This window comes from Protomyctophum bolini (genome assembly GCF_963924005.1).
Source record: "Protomyctophum bolini genome assembly, chromosome: 12".
Classification (NCBI taxonomy): Eukaryota; Metazoa; Chordata; class Actinopteri; order Myctophiformes; family Myctophidae; genus Protomyctophum; species Protomyctophum bolini.
The window spans coordinates 26,849,816-26,867,041 of NC_137873.1; the positions used below are offsets into that span (position 1 = coordinate 26,849,816).

Genomic DNA, 17,226 nt, shown 5'->3' on the forward strand with positions numbered 1-17,226 from the left:
TATGAAACTGCTATCACACATTTTCTCACTCCTGGACGCCAGACGAACAAAATTATACCAATATATATATACTAATATACAGGCAACCTTAGGCATGGGTGCCAACATTGGCACAGGGGAGGGTGATCACTGGCACACTGACATAAGTGTGAGAGAGGACATTTATTTTATAATATTAAGTCTCCTCACATCAGTGTGCTAATTACATCCTGCACATAATTCTACATTCATTCAAACTCTGAACTCTGACTTGGGAGGGAGTCTGGGAGATAAGTGGGTATACTTATCCCTCTATTAAGTCTACTCATCAGTAGGCCTAAAGTGGCCTAATGTTAAGAAAATATTTAACAAATAAGGTTGTCGTGAATATGGGGATCAAAATCTGTTGGAAATATTTGTATATTGATGTGGTGTCATAATAAAATGTAATGTTGATATGGCGCCACTGACTATCAAGAAAATAAAAGCATGGCACTTCATGTGAAAATCGTTGCTGACCCCTGGTGTTTATGAGCAGATGTCCCTGTGGTTTAGCATACATCAAAACTACTAGACAGTTAAAACAGAGAATGGGTGAACATAAGAGTTTGATCAGAAGAAATGACCATTAATATCCTGTTCATTTTAATGATCTTAAACATGACATCTCCACTTTTCGTTTTATTGGTATAGTCAAAGAGGTGGTAACCACGATGTCCTTTTGAAACAACGTGAGGCCTGATACACTCTCTACAAACCTTACACCCTAAAGGGCTTAATGATTAACTATTATTAAATGTTATGCTACTTAAATGTTGAACTTCTTGACCAGCCAATGTAATAGGCACTTATGGTGCAATGTTTTTATTTATTTTTTACACTATTGTCAATGGAGTAGGATCCTATATTTGACATTTATTTGCTTATTAATTGTATCTTGATTTCCGGCTTGTATGTTACTAGAATTTCGCGCCCGCTACGCAGCGACTCAATCCCAGAGTTACTTCGCCACACACTCCGCGGCAGAAATGCCGTGTTTGCATGAATGAAACTGTATGTAATCGCGCATCTATAAGTTCTAATCGTGTGTGGTGCTTCTTCGGGAGCCGGGACTGTGTGTGTGTGTGTGTGTGTGTGTGTGTGTGTGTGTGTGCATGCAATGCGAACAGCCGTGGTAGAGTTACAGGCGTGCGTGTGTGTGTGTGTGTGTGTGTGTGTGTGTGTGTGTGTGTGCATGCAATGTGTCGGCAAAAAACAACTATTGACAAACAACAATGTTGATGTACTGTAAGTAACACGATCGCTGAGAGAGATATAGTTTATATACAGAGATTTAGAAGGAATAAGCAAAATCGAATTCCTGCCCTTCCTTGTTTGTGTTCTCCTGCGGGTCTCGGAGAGAGAGGGATGAAATTGCAGGCTCGCAAGGGGAGGGGCTGAGAGCTCTGATGACATGTTCACATCTTTTGGCGCTTTTCATTGGCTAGTGGCGGACATGTTCACATCTTTTGGCGCTTTTCATTGGCTACCAACTTCACATGTTCACATCTTTTGGCGCTTTTCATTGGCTACCAACTTCACAATTGTAATAATAGATATGGCATGACATTTATATATATATATATATATATATATACACATATATAATATATATATTATTATTTTTCTTCCCTGTATTGTAATCGGCTATTTTCAATGGTATAATATACTCATATTATGAGCAATGTTCACAGGAACATTTTTTCACCCAGTGTCAATTATCTAATGTAATCCTGGGCGCTACACTTCCTCTGCCAACCTGGGGGGGCAGCGAACTGACCTCATGCTTCCTTCTATGCATGAGGAGTCCAAGCTGCTTCTTTTCACCTGACAGGGGAGAGTTTCCTCGGCCGGACGTAGCGCAGGGAAGGAACACGTTATTCCGACCAGTTCCTTTCCCCTCCATCAGGCGCCCCGGCTGGCCAGGGAGAGGTAGTTTAGAAACCAGGATTACTGCATGTTTTTGTGGGGGTACCTACCCTAGGGGACACGGGGAGAACATGCAAACTCCACACAGAAAGGCCCTTTCGCCACAGGAACATTGTACCTTAAGTCACATGACGTGGTTTACACAGCTGTTATCTGTCAAACGATTGTTACATGCACTTTTATTGGTTATTTAGACTTCTCAAATGTATTTAGTGACAATGTCAGCCCATTCTGCTCTATGAATAAATGCTCGTGAACCTAGCAAGTGGTGGTGTGCGGGTGTCCCTCCTTTCTTCTACGTCATATGCCTCATCACCATCGCACCTGCTCCAAATTGCTAACCGGGTTTGCGGAAGCCATAAGTACTCCACTACATTTCAAAGACAAATATTATACTTTTAGAGGGGACAAGTATGAATTAACCACTATTTCCAATGAAAATTGCAGATCTACACTTTTACTACTTTTAAAGTACTAAAAGTATTTGAAATATATAGTATATTTAAAATCGTTTTCATGAAAATAGCAGATTTACAACTAAGCTACATGGTCGCAATGTGATGCATCACAATGTGTTGTAAGCTTGTAGACCGGCTATTTGTTTATTTAGATTTAATGTATTATTTATTGTTCTGTTTCAGTGGTTAAAGTGCCTTTGAACGAACCACCTACCTGTTCACTCTCACTGCAGTTATTCTGTATGAGGAAGTATCAGACAAATGGATAACATTTTTGTTTCTCCAGTGAAATCACACGCATTTTCGACACGTCTCGATCAACAGATTATTTTAATAAATAATAATAATATCATGATGAAATCAAATAACAGACTCAAAAGTTTCAGCCCAAAAAAAAATAAACATTATTTCTCAAGATATGAATTACGTACTTTTCATCTTTTACACAAGTTGAAGGATCAAGATGAACCAATGAAGGCAGCCAGCACGTTTTTAACGAAGCCAATACGACGGAATTCATGTGGGGACGGCGTTTCAAATAATGACATCTTCTGATTAGTTGTAGGGTATAGAGGCAGTTGTGAGGGCGGTGATTTGAAGAGGGCCGGGTGGGGGAGCTCATAATCATACTAGGCTTAGTCCATGAACCCCCCGTATCGCTTCTGTATCTCACTGCCATCTTCCCAGGCACGCTTCACAGCGCCGCCGTTCTTTGCGTCTTCCACCAGCCACTCCGGTCGGCCTATGCGTCTCATGAAGCCCCCGTAGCGCTTCTTCAACCCGCGACCCAGCACCGCCTCCAGGAGGTCTCCTTGCACCTCCCCTTCCCCTCCTACTCCTCCCGCCCGCCGCATGAAGCCGCCGTAGCGCTTAGCTGCTTCTCCTGCACCGTGATCGGCGTTAAGAACCTTCAAGATCTCCATTCGCACTCTCTCCTCATCCTCCTGAATACCGGGGCTCTCCAGCGCCCCCTGTTGGGAGGAGGTGGAGGGAGAGCGTCGAGACATGAATCCCCCATAACGTTTCATGAAGCCACCATATTTCTTAACCAGTTGGTGCTGCGGTGACGTGGCATCCTCGTCTTCGCTGGTCACTCCGCCTACTGCTTCCTGTTCCTGCTGTTGACCTGGGTCGTCGTCAAGGATGTTTTCGTTTTCATCTTCCAACAGCGTGTCCCGGCAGAGGCGGAGCATCCGGCTGTCCAACCCGCCCTCGCACTCCAGTGAGCATGTCTGAGAAAACATCAATCAGAGGATTAATCAGAGGGATAATCCAAATCACTCATTGTGAGAATGGTGGGCAGTTTATATTCACAACTCAAAGCTTGTGGTCTCTGAGGTATTCCCATTATTCCATAACACAGCTCAATCTAGAATGATTAAAGTTGTACTCATGGGGCATCTAGGTATCCTGACTCAGCCAGATGGGGGTGGTATTGATTCACAAGTTCACAACACAGCCTCCATCTGGATTCGCTCCCGCAGTAGCGATGAACCATCTCTGCCGCGGTTCGAACCAATCAGCGGCAGCTACGGGCCGGCGGGATCTGCCAATCATCACCTGAACTGTTTGGCTGTGTCCCCTTTATGGCCAGCCATATATGGAGATATTTTTGTCTGTCTGTCTGTCTGTGTCCCTTTTATGCCCATAAATGGAGATTCATGATGTCATCAGATCTCCATAATTATACGGTATACCTACAGGCAAGCCGGTTGGACAGTTCTCGCGATGCGTGAACTACAGACAAACATACACATGCACACACAGATATTTCATACATTTATAGTAGGATAGGATGAGAACAGAGAAGACGGGTAGATAGGGAGAAAGTACGAGAGAAATAAATACGGCATGACACTTCACACTTCATTTACTAAATTCACCTGTACACTATCCCCTGGTCGAATGTTGAATTAGATTTTCCAAATGACTTCAGTTCATTCGCTAATGCTGCCTCTCCGGCTGCAACACCCGATAAAAACATGTTACTGGCTAACTTCATAAGCTACGTTTCACCGTGGTCTAAAGTTTTTACTTGCCTGTCCTAAGTTTATCATCTGTAGCTTGTCAGAAATACCTTTACTTTACGATACTGCGAAAATGATTTTTGGACGGGCTCAACCCCCTTCTACCGATGCATGCAGAGATATACCTCTACATGGAACCTCATCTCGGAGTAAAGTCAGATGTGCTATAGTCAGATGTTTGTCACTGCTGGAGTGAGGACTTCTAAGCAATATAATGTTCAAGTTCATGCAATGCTGCATGGATGTATCTGAAAGCAGCATCATTGTGGCGCTCTCAAGCCCCACTACGAGCTGTACGCTACACATCCAGACTTAGATAACATTCCTGTGTGTTTTGCCTGTGTGTTAAGTTTTGTGCTATTTATTTTACATATATTTTTATAATTTTTTAAAGTCTATTCCTTGTACCTTGTATATGGAGCTGATTCCGCTATTAAATAAAGATTGAATTGTACAATCCAGGAATCTATGTATGTGTAATTTAGCATATCTGAAGAGCCATCACGAGGACCCATAGGGGAGTGCAGTGTTGAGTGTGACATTGATTAGATCAGTGCCGTACAGTGACGTGTGTTGTCTCACAAAGTGCTCATCTGACCGTCTTCACACTTGGCAGGTGTATTGATGAGGACCCAAGAAAGTGCAGGGTCGAATGTGTAGTCGATCGGATGAGTGTTTCCGATCGACTTCACATTCACTCTGAATGGCCATGTTTCTGAATGCTCCCTATATGCGCAGTTGCGCACTAGTTCTTTAAACTCATGTAATGCTATTGTTGTTATTCTTGTTTATACCTTGTTTATTATTTTATGCTGAATCATGGCAAGGACAAAAGGGTTAATGGGAATACAAGAATGGGAGTTAAGACCACTGCGTAACACTGAAAGATTGAACCAAATATGACAGCCAAGGAAACAGTATGGAACATTTGGTGAACAGTACACAGAGATAATAGAGAGAGAGAGACAGAGAGAGAGAGAGACACAGAGAGACAGAGAGAGAAAGAAAGGCAAGGCAAGGCAGCACAATATCATGAAAGTATAGGGGAGATTACAATGTACATGCAACAGATGTTTTGGAAAAACAAAAGTCCTTTAGTCACTAACAAACAACCCTTGTTAATTCCCCTATAAGAAAATTACAAACTCTCCCACAAAACCATCTGTTCTACCTCGTTTTACCCATTGTAACCACTGTCCCATATAAAAGCCATCTGATCGGAAACCGCACCATCCTCATCCCCACTGGCACTCACGCTCTTAACTCGACTAAATCAATTTGCCCCTTGGGGTTTAGTATTGCCCAATAAATCCTGCTCAGAACCTCATATCAGTCAATAGGATTTCACCTATTTGGGTCTTTCAGATATTCACATTAAACTAAATAGGATAGCGGAGGAATTCTTGCTGAGCTTTCAGTGCTCCAGGCATGTGATTGTAGAATTAATGGGCAGGGAAATTGTGTTGAGGATATATTGGTGGCTTGGGGGCCCAGAGATTACATTTACAGCATGCTCTCTGCTGGTCAGGGAGGGAAGTACATGAAGGACATAGAGGATTAAAATCAAGTAACCTAAACCCCAACTGGACGTGTGTGTGTGTGTGTGTGTGTGTGTGTGTGTGTGTGTGTGTGTGTGTGTGTGTGTGTGTGTGTGTGTGTGTGTGTGTGTGTGTGTGTGTGTGTGTGTGTGTGTGTGTGCGTGCGTGCGTGTATATGCCCTGCTGTGCACTTTGTGCAGTGCATGCGTGAGTGTTTGAGTGAGAAATATGGGTACTGGATGTTTGCGCATGATGACGAATGATGGGAGAGGGGTAGAGAGAGAGAGAATTCCATCCTTGTTTTCTGTTTTCCCTTTGAAGTCTACAGGCTACAGCAATTATACGCACGCGGCACACAGCAGTAAGCTAATATGCATAATTCCATCTAGAATTTGAGGAGGCATGTGTCACTAATTAACCAATTAAATGCGATGCTCAAAACGTTTGCAAAATAAAATAAAAGGACAACTTCCATTATGGTCTATTATTTTATATTAGGCTAAAGCCTTCTGAATTCCATGCGTATTTCTGTTTTCCCTTTGAACTGAAGTCACGTAAGAGCCATTACGCACACTATAAGCAGGCTAATATATAATTCCTTTGAGGAGGCGGCGATCTTAGGCTACTAATTTACGAACTAGTATAGCCTATAATTATAGGCTGTACAAATTACATGAGTGGGAGAGAACATGAAGGGACCCAAAACACTTGAATCGAACGCGCTGAGGACAATATTTTGAAAAGTGGTTTAAAGTTATTTAAAACAACTGTGGAAAAAGGAACATAAGGAAATCATAAGGAAGTCTATAGCTCAAAATGCGAACATCACCAAATAACTACATGCATAGTTTCTGCTGAAGGTGCATTTTGTAGAGTGGAAACTCGTGCGCAATTTGGAGAGCATGCATGGCGATGCGCAAATTTGGTTTCGGGGAAGAAGTTGTAAATTAACGTCGCAGTCCCTGAAAAGTTCCTTTATTAAAAAGAAACGCCAGTGAAATGAATGGCATTGACGTGAACAGAGAGAAACACTGTCCGAAAATGTACTCAAGAGAAAGGCATGTTGAGTCAGAGCGCAGAGAGCAGACAGCAGACTCCAATCACTCCAATTTACAAGCGCTGGAACTAAGTCTAATGAAGGGTGAAGGCTCCAATTAAAGTCAGATTGATGCAACCTGCTTAAAACAAAGAATCGTCTGGAAACATCCACATTGAATAACTTACAGTAAGCTTTTCCCCCCTCTCAGTATGGGAAAAGAGAGACTTGTGCCAACTATAGGATGATACTGATTGAGTTATATACAAAATCGGTGGATGCGGACTGTCGGACATACGGTCATATACAGTTCACACAACAGAATAGCAGGGCACACATATACTTACCAGGGGGGTGAGTGTTGCCTGTTCTCCCAGCAGACGGTAGACGCACAGGGCGCACTCCTTCCCACAGTCCGCTCCCACGGCCAGCGCAACACATGCGCCCAGCGCCAACATCCACAAACAGCTCGTGTGCGCAGCAGCCATCGACTGAAAGTATTAACGAAACAAAAAGAAAATGGCACAACTTACATGAAATATTACAAAAACGTATCAACAATGAAATATGCCTATAGTCTACTCTAAATAAATATAGGCTACGTTCTAATACTGCTTTTTTTTGACTGATCTCTCTCTCTCTCTCTCTTAAAATGGCTTTATAAAACGAGGTAATTGAATTGACGAAGAGAGAGATAATCGTTTTACAATGCATTTTTAAAAGTGTTATAAACTACTGAATCCAAAAGAAAAACAGTTCCAAATGGTTAATAAAACATTAAAAGATGCCCAGCCACAGATTGTATTATATAGACCTATATTATAAAGTATAGCAAATAATTGATTGCCAAATATAAGGCCACTAATAGGTCAACAAAGTCATTTAAAAGGATAAAGTCATGCACTTGCCTTTCGTTTTCTATTGTGCGTTTTATTCCGCGCTGAGGAGAGCTCGAGGAAGTGTTGCGGGACGCGAGGCGTCGCACTCAATATATTATGTCCACGCGGGCCCGGGTTGGCACGCGCCAACAACTGTCTGTCACGGCTCAGCCAATCAGCGCGCAGCTGTCCCCAGTGTGGAGGCTCGTTTCGGATGGCGTGGAGTGGAGCAGACACGACGATGACGCGCAGAGCAGCCTGGGATGGATAGATAGATAGAACAGAGAGAGAAGACCCTTGGAGAGAGGCTGGTCGTCAGTCAGTAACCTCGTAAAAAATGAGCCTGCTGCATGGGGGTTGGAGGCTTGATTTAAGTAGTGGATGCGTGACTACGTCATAACGGGCCACTGACGTCTGTGGGGAAGCCCAAGCATGATATGACGTCCCCCCCCCCCCACAAACCCTCATCATGCCATCATATTCTCCTCTCATGAAACTGTCTGATTCGTTTCCTGTGATTTTAGGCCTATCTCTGTCATCCGAGTCGACGCACACATCACATACATGCAAAGTACAAACCCCTCATGGTATAAAGTCTATAAACAGTGTTTATTAAACACACAAGCACAGGCACAAGCGCACATGCGCACACAAACACAGAGGACGATTGGCCCAGTTAGGGCCCAGTTACTGTATAGGGCCGGGCCTGTCTGCACTAATAACTTTGGGGGTCGCCCGTATGAGTTTGAATGGACATCGTATCAGTCAAAAGGGAGACATCGCAGAGGAAGGACGGGTGGGGAAGGAATCAACATCTGGAATGTCAGAACAGGTTTGAGAAAGGGTTTGAGGTCAGATGTAGACTTTGACTTTGGCCGGCTCCATATATGCAGATCTAGGTGATGATCCAGTCTTCTCCATGTATGGCTATCCTGGGTTTAATGAGGTCAGTGTCGTGATCTTCATATATGGAGCCAGATATGGAGCGTGTCATGAGGCGTGATGGACTGACAGCCATATATGGTGGTGTGACGTGTTACGAGGCGTGACGAACTGACAGTCATATATGGAGGCGTGACGGACGGACTGACTGACGTATACTGACTTTGCAGGTTTTCATAGTAATCTGCAACCTATGGTCGCAACTATACTACTACTACTACAACTACTACTACCACTTACTATTCCTGTTGCATTTGTCACTGATGTGTCCAAGGTCGTGCGTCACATGATTAAACATAAACACGCACAGGTACGCACGTTGACGGCAGTATTGTTGTCACATTTAATAACTATTTCATTGTAGATGGTATACGCAGTGGGGCTAATTACTTCCAAGAAAATGTATTAGGCCAAAGGCCAAACGTTGTGGTAGATTTTCTATTCAATGACAAATAGGAGTTAAAGAAAGAACAGATGGTCTGTAATTTCTCACACGTCTCTCTTTTACTCTCTCTCTCTCTCTCTCTCTCTCTCTCTCTCTCTCTCTCTCTCTCCCTCTCTCTCTCTCCCTCTCTGTGTGTGTTGGTGACTTTGCTTTAAAGCCTTTAACTCTCCTGCACACATGCACCCCCACACCCCCACACACATACTGCACACACTGATAGTGTTAGACTGTTAGTCCTTATCACTGCAGCAGGTATAACAAATTGGAGCGTTTAATTAAAAGACAGCTACTGTCACACCGTCTCAATGTTTGTTCTCAGGAGCCATTTGCGAGAAACAAGGACCTCAATAAAGATTAACCTCCAGTGTTAGTTAACTCTCTGTGTGTGTGTGCATGCGTGTGTGTGTGTGTGTGTGTGTGTGTGTGTGTGTGTGTGTGTGTGTGTGTGTGTGTGTGTGTGTGTGTGTGTGTGTGTGTGTGTGTGTGTGTGTAGGGGGGGGGCACGCACGTGTGTGTGCGTGCGTGCGTGATCAAGGGTGTGCAGTGTGCACGTTTAATTGTGTTGCTTAATGCTTGATGTTTAATTGTCAGAGTAGCAGAAAGACAAACGAGAGACAATGCAAGAAAAAGGAAGCATTATTTCAGAAAGGATGGTCTTCCTGCTTTCTTGTAACTTCTCAATCAATCAATCAATCAATCAATCAAAGTGATGAGCAGTACAGCAATGTCTCAGGCTTGAGGTTGAACTTGGAGAATAATATTCATCCTCCACCATCACCAATTAGCCAGTATAGCAGCCTGGCCCATGGATCAAGGTAATTAAAATGTTGATCTTCAAATCAAAGCAATAATTTGTCAGAAATGTTGGATGGTGCGTCAATGGTAAATGGTAAATAGATTGTGCATTAGTATACATTCACCTAATCACACACCGATGACAGAGCATGCAAGGCACCAACTTGCAGTCCTGCACATCGGGAGCAATAGAGGTATGCGCATGACATCATCATCATAGCCGGAAGTTATGAGGGAATACCTACGGAGTGGCAAAAAACTACTTTCTGGCCTTGACAGCCCATACATCCAAACAGAAAAGTCCTTTTTTGATTGCATTAAATTACTTTAAACAACATTAAATTCACTTAGTCACTCACTTTTCCACTTGATCTGCCATTCACTTTATGCGTGCGCATATACCCTCTATTCAGTGGCTTGCCCAGGGACACTTCGCCACTAACTCTGGGGGAGCCCGGGTTTGAACTGGCAACCTTGCGGTCCCCATCTGGCCACTCTACTCCTGAGCCACCACCACCCCGGAATCCATGTAGCCTAATGTATAGCAGTAGGTTGGCACTTGGAAACATTCAAAGATTACTGGAGAGGGTTACAGTTGGGGATCTATTCCCTTGCAGTACAGTTTAAAAAAAATACATTTGAGATAAGTCTCTGAAGCCACACATTGACAAAAGGAACGTTTTGATTGCTGAATGATTGCTGGTGTAGTCGGCATGGGGACTGTAATTTAACTGACCAGCGTAGGAGGATCGACTGGTGCATTGGACTGTATTGGACTATGACACAGAACACTGGAGGAATGGGAAAACTGCTTGTTCTTTCTCCAATCTGTCTCTCACCTCTTTCTCTTGTGTGTTATTCTGTGTAGTCTGCACCCCTTCTTCAAGCTCTCAACCAACCCTATACACATTGAAAAACACAAAGAATATATACCACATTAATTTAAAATTCCTTTCTCATTTTCACTAAAACTCTCTTTACTGTCACTGTTGCAATGCCTTGTCACTAGTAGTGGATCCTATTCATTGGCCTGCCAATGAACACCCCACAGCACACTCACACACACACCAAATGTTCCGTCACTCTAATTACACGGAACATTGACTATTAGAGTCTGTTTTCGAGTAATTTATGTACTCTGTGCAACCATAGCAGTGAGTTAACAGTAGACAGATTTTCTAAAACAGGTGATGACCTGAGAGAAAATGCCAGTTATCTGCAGTTAAATAGATGCTTGTTCTCTGTCTCGCCCTCCCATGGCTGCCTGTCACTATGTGCTCTGTGTTAATGTATTTCTGAGTGTCCAAATGTGGGTCCATTTGGTTCCATTTATACACTCGAAACATTACAAATGGATAAAATGTTTCTTTGTGGCTGTGTCTCTTACCACCGGGTCTCTAATTAAGTTATTAAGTGGCATCACAATGGGCTAATCAGGTTCTTTGAAAGCCGTGTGTGTCTACTTTCTTTCTCATCTTTCGTCTATCTTTTTAAACTGTGACCCATATTACTTTGATCTTTTCTTTAGTACAGACGGGTAGAAAATGTATAGGCTACAGATGCAGTGAGCTGTCAACTAGTCTAGTTATTCACTCCCTCGTGTCTCGTCAGCATCTCACTCGTAACATTGGAACAACTTTATGCATGTGTTATTGATTTTAATGTTGCAATCACAAAAAGTACGTAATTTGAATAAATTGCCTTTGAATATATATTCCCCCAACTGCATAGTTTGCCTATGCCCTGAAACATCCCTGTGACCACCACATGAGCAGATGTCCATGAACGCGGGGTGTGGAGATGCTTCTTCTGAAGTCTGCCTGCAAAGATCAAACTATAGGCATTCCAGAAGGTAGATGCATAAATCTATAGTTATTATTTTGGCGGGCTTTGATGGCGTCGTATTGGCTGATTTTAGACTACTACAGTACAAGCTCACAAGGCCTTGCAGCGTGACGCGTTGTGATATATTGTCAATATATTTAGTCTTAGTTTTATCATAGCTTAGTTTTTTCTTTTTTTCCTTTTCTTTTCGTCAGTGCAAAAAGGTAGTCGACGGACATTTTTCGTCATAGTTTTAGTCGAAAATCACATGCAGGAGAGAGGGAGAACTATAGTGATTATTATATTCCAGTTATGCTGGGAACTGACATTTTCTGAGATTATAAAGGAACATTCAAAACTGGAGTCTGTGTGCCCTTGAGTTAGGCACAGATAAGTTGGTTGCACAGCTTGAATCTGCCCTCGGTGTAGCTCCGCTCCCAGCGGGGTCCTGTAGGGAGTTAATGAATACGTCTGTCCACAGTTTGACTCTGAAAACATTAGTATGAGAGAAACAGAGGATACTCTTTGACTAAACACATTACGCATTGCCGTAAGAAACCTCAAGGAGAGAGGAAAATAATAACAATAAAAAATAAACATCTTTGACTTTTGTCTCTGGTCACTGGTGTCATAGAATTATCGATTCCAAAAAATTTGTATCATTGAGAATCCTTTATAAAAAAATATATATATATATATTTCACTCAAAAAACACCAGTATCCCAGGCAATTATCTTTGAATCAAAAATTGTTCTCATCGCACTGCATTATGTTCGGCTGTAAAACCATTATCTCACAGAAAATTACCGTGACTCTATGAGGTTTCATTTCCCCTTTCAGGGCAGGACAGGGTGAGTAGTCACATGCAGCCCTGATTACTGTTATTTCTGATGATGATGATGGCAATGATGAGGAAGGCTAATCAAGCCATGGTGGTGTGTTAATGCCTGCATTAGCTACAGTACCCATGTTTCACACACACACACAGACACACACATGCATGCACACACGTGTGCGCGCATGTGCACACACACACACACACACACACACACACTCACACTCACACACACGGTGGTGTGGCGGTATTAGCCCACTTCTCTCCTTCATGAGGGGCTGTTTCCCATCGATCCGATGGACAGACAGAGGCGAGATACAGAAGAGAGAGTGGAAAGAGAAAGAGAGAGGGAGGGAGAGAGAGAGAGAGAGAGAGAGAGAGAGAGAGAGAGAGAGAGAGAGAGAGAGAGAGAGAGAGAGAGAGAGAGAGAGAGGGAGAGGGAGAGGGAGAGACAGAGAAAGCAGAGGGAGAGAGATGACAATATTGAAAGTGAAAATGATGACAAGACAAAGGGGGGAGAAACACAAAGGAAACAGATGCAGAGAAAGGGAAGTGGGGGTCGGAAAGTCTGAAGGGAACGAATGAAATTACCGTTACATTTCCTGCTGGGGACAAAAAGCAGGTGACAGTAGCGGGGGTGTGGGGTGAAGAAAAGGTGGAGAAGAGAAGAGGGCAGAGACAAATGACAGAGATGAAAGAGAGATGAGAGAGAAACAAATAGAAAGAAATGACATCAAGAGGAGGAGAGAAAGGGGGTAAGAGAAGGCACAGAGGGGGAAAAAGATGAAAGGTAAAGGACAGAGTAAGGGATGAGTGTGAGAGGAGTCTGGAGAGCAAAGACAGAGGATAGGTTTAGAAAAGAAGAGATAATTCTAAGATAGAAGAAGATAGTATTGAAACCAAGGATAGAGGAAGAAGAAGAGGGGTAGAGGGGAGGAAAGAGTTTATAAAGGTATAGAGATATAGAAGCACACAGTAAAATCTGGATTGTTCATTTCATTCTGAACAGGCCTGAACCAACCTGTGGGAGTCACTAGTGCAGCAACAGAGATGATCACCCACCCCACACGGCTTCCCTCACAAACAAATTAAGCCAGTTGTGTTTGTCTGAGCACCCGGCCATTGCTGGTGAGCTTATAGGCAGAAAACAAGCTAAGCTTAACAATAACAGTATATTGTCAAATACAAGGTAAAGTTTTTCACAAAGTTACAAAACAAAAGCCTTCACCAGCTAGTTTGTGCAATGGAAGATGGAACAATCATATAGTTTAACAGACAGACCTATTATTTTTCAAGATAGGTGCAGACCAAAAACTCAATTATGTTTCTGTTTCTCTGCCCCATCCAGGCCCCATCAAAGCGCCCTGAACATTTCAGTAGACTTTATAGCCTACATGAATGGCAAAAAGCCTTCTGCATTGCCACTGGAATTGGCTTCATCAAGATTGACATTCACCTCAGCATGATACTGCCAAAGAATATTTTCTTTGCAATAATTGTGAGCATCTCCCATTATGCTCAGTCATGCTGAATCAATATCCTTATCCTGCCCTTTGACTATTCCTGTTCATATCACGGCTAGATCATACTCTACTTTCTTCTGGTCTCATGACCTTTTCTTTTTCTTTTTAACTGAGACTTAGCTGAAATATGGAGACAACACAACTCTGAATGAGCTGTTCTGCAGACTGTAACCTTGTTAGCACACCTATAGGATAACTGGTCTGGAGGTGGCCTAACTGCAGTTTGTCTGCCGCTCAGTGGACATTGATGAGTTTTACATTTTCTGTTGTGGACACAATTGATAACTGCTGGTGACATGACATGACATGACATGACTCGACAATGCATGTCAGACAAGTTTATTATCACACAAACTTTGAATTTAACTTTTCACTCCTTGGAACAAGCTCCCCATTGCAGTCAGAACTGCAGAGTCGTTCCCAGTTTTCCACCGTATCTGAAGACTCACCTCTTCAGACACCACCTTAGGCCCATGTGGAAACTGTTTCAGTAGTAGTGAGACCAGCCATGCTGGGTTTGGAAATGATGGCACTGGCGAAAAGACAGGAGGCAGATTTGGAGGTGACAGAATTGGAGACGAATGCTATGATTCTCTTTAGCGACAAAGATTGACAGGATCAGAAATGACTGCATTAATGGATCAGAAGGTCTAAGAAGGTTTAAGGATAAAACAAGAGAGGCAAGGTTAAGATGGTTTGGGCATGTGCAGAGGAGAGATGAGGGGAAAGGATGCTGAAGATGGAGCTAGGAAGGTGAAATAGGAGGATTATGGATTTAATGAAAGAGGACATGCAGGTGGCTGCAGTTCTGATGGTCTGAGCCCCGTGTCAATGCTCTGATGCTGTCAGGACTCAGGACCTTTACCCTTCATGCACAGTATTTTAGTCCAACGAACATTCCGCACAGCTGGAAACATTCTATTCAGTCTCAGACAATTGTAGTCTGAGTGGTTATGGTTCAGTGTTCTATAGAAAATCAGCAATTCTTCATGTTTCTTCATCTGTTTCTGGAGAAAAGGGCATTTCATTCGCTTGCCCATCTGGCAGGGACATTTAGTCTGGAACAGAATGTAGGGCAATGGTCAGTTGATGCTTTTGTGTGGTCACTTTGTGTGGTACTTTGATAGACTCATGTAATGTGTAGCATATTCAAATGACCCCTTTAACTCCAAGCAATATGAATTCTTACAGGCTATAGTATTGTTAACAATAATATCTGGTTAAACTGTGAACTATGCACATATGATTCTCTTTAGGAGCGACAAAGATTGACAGGATCAGAAATGACTGCATTAAAGGATCAGGTCAGAAGGTTTGGGGATAAAAGTATAACAAGAGAGGCAAGGTTGAGATGGTTATTTAATTTAATGTTATTGAATGGTAAGAGAGAGAGATGGGTGAATCAACCATTTGATGCATCCCACATGGGGAAATTCATTGTAGTAAAAACAAAGAAAAGGAGGTCTACTCTGTGTGGACCAAATAGATCTGATTCGGAAACAATACAATTTACAATTTACAATTTAGGCATTTAGCAGACGCTCTTAATCCAGAGCGACTTACATTAAGCAAGAACAAAAGCATGGGAATACATCACATAAAGACATTTATCATGAAACATGCGTAGCTAAGAAAGTAACAGTGGAATATCTATAATGAAACTATACATATAAGCTATACATCTATACTACTATGCTACACATATGTACTATGACGTGCTATGACTACTAGAATTGCTATCTAAGGGGGTGGGGTAAGTGCTATGGGCCATGATGGAGTCTGAAAAGGTGGGTTTTCAGACTGCGGCGGAAGATTGGGAGTGATGCTGCAGTTCTGACTGCAATGGGAAGTGCATTCCACAGTTTTGGAGCCAGAAGGGAGAAGAGTTTGGGACGTGTGGAGCGTTGTCCCGGCGTTTTTAGTGAGGGTACTTCCAGCTTCCCTGCGTTGGCTGATCTGAGTGAGCGGGAGGGTTTGTAGGGTTCGATCATACTTGCAAGATATGGGGGAGCATATACATATTATGACGAATACGGAAGTGGTGGCCATGACCCACAGATGGCCGATCGATTATACTAACTTCCGTCAACATGTTCATGTTGTCGTGTTAGTCTGGGGGCCGAAGCTGACATTTGCTAACATCTCTGGGTAGAAGCAAACAACCTATCCAGTATTAATCTTTAACCCCTTGCCATGTGATCTAGCCTGATTGGCATCTCTGAAAAAATATTTTTAGGGCATTTTATCATACTTAAAATCTGATTTTGCTGCTCTAATGTTTTCCAGGTGTTTTTGGGTCTGCTCCGTTTTCCTACGTTAGTGCCTGTTTAGTTATTGCTGTTTTGTTTTTTCTTAATGTGTGACCAATCCACTTTCTCCTCATCAGCTGTATCTCTATTGTCTATCTATAATGCAAGTAGCAAAGCTAATATTAGTTGATGCTGGCTAATTAAAGTGATGAATATTATTTTCTTTGGGTGGGATGGAGGGTAGCTGATTCTATTCTCCTGGCATTCACACAGGCACTGAGCTGTGGTGATTGGAAGCTTTGCATGTCAACCTTCAAGAGCATGATGCCCTGGTTTGCTGCTCATGATCAAGAGCCATTACATAAGATGGGGTGCTGTATTCATACCAGACATGGAACTTCTGGCACAGACAGTACCAAAGGTCTACCAGGGCTTCCTAGATGGTGCTTTTGTAGCTAAGGAGACTAAACACAGCTTCAATGAAGTTCCTTTTGACCTTCACCTTGAGCATAACTGGAAAGGTTGCTGGAGGGCTGATAGTAATCATGGTCAGGGAATTGTTGTGAGTGGAGGGTTTGAGGATCCTAAAAAGGTAGCATCAGCAGCAGGGATTAATGTTTCTCACCTACAGGCATCACATGAAGAAGATACCCGCATAATTCTACATGCAGCCGATGCAACAACCAAAGGGTATCAGAGGCTCATCATTCACTGTAGAGACACAGATGT

The 17,226-nt window shown here is 42.8% G+C and overlaps 1 protein-coding gene across 1 annotated transcript; it reads right to left on the reverse strand.

Annotated features, from left to right (window-relative positions):
• Positions 1-2,716: 2,716 nt before the first annotated feature.
• Positions 2,717-7,981, reverse strand: LOC308325126 (proenkephalin-A-like). Its single transcript, XM_080777535.1, has 3 exons — positions 7,915-7,981; positions 7,354-7,497; positions 2,717-3,637 (listed from the first exon to the last, which is right to left on the reverse strand). Exons 2-3 carry the CDS (start codon positions 7,492-7,494, stop codon positions 3,041-3,043), a joined length of 738 nt encoding a protein of 245 aa, XP_080633661.1. The 5' UTR covers positions 7,495-7,497; positions 7,915-7,981; the 3' UTR covers positions 2,717-3,040.
• Positions 7,982-17,226: the final 9,245 nt, after the last annotated feature.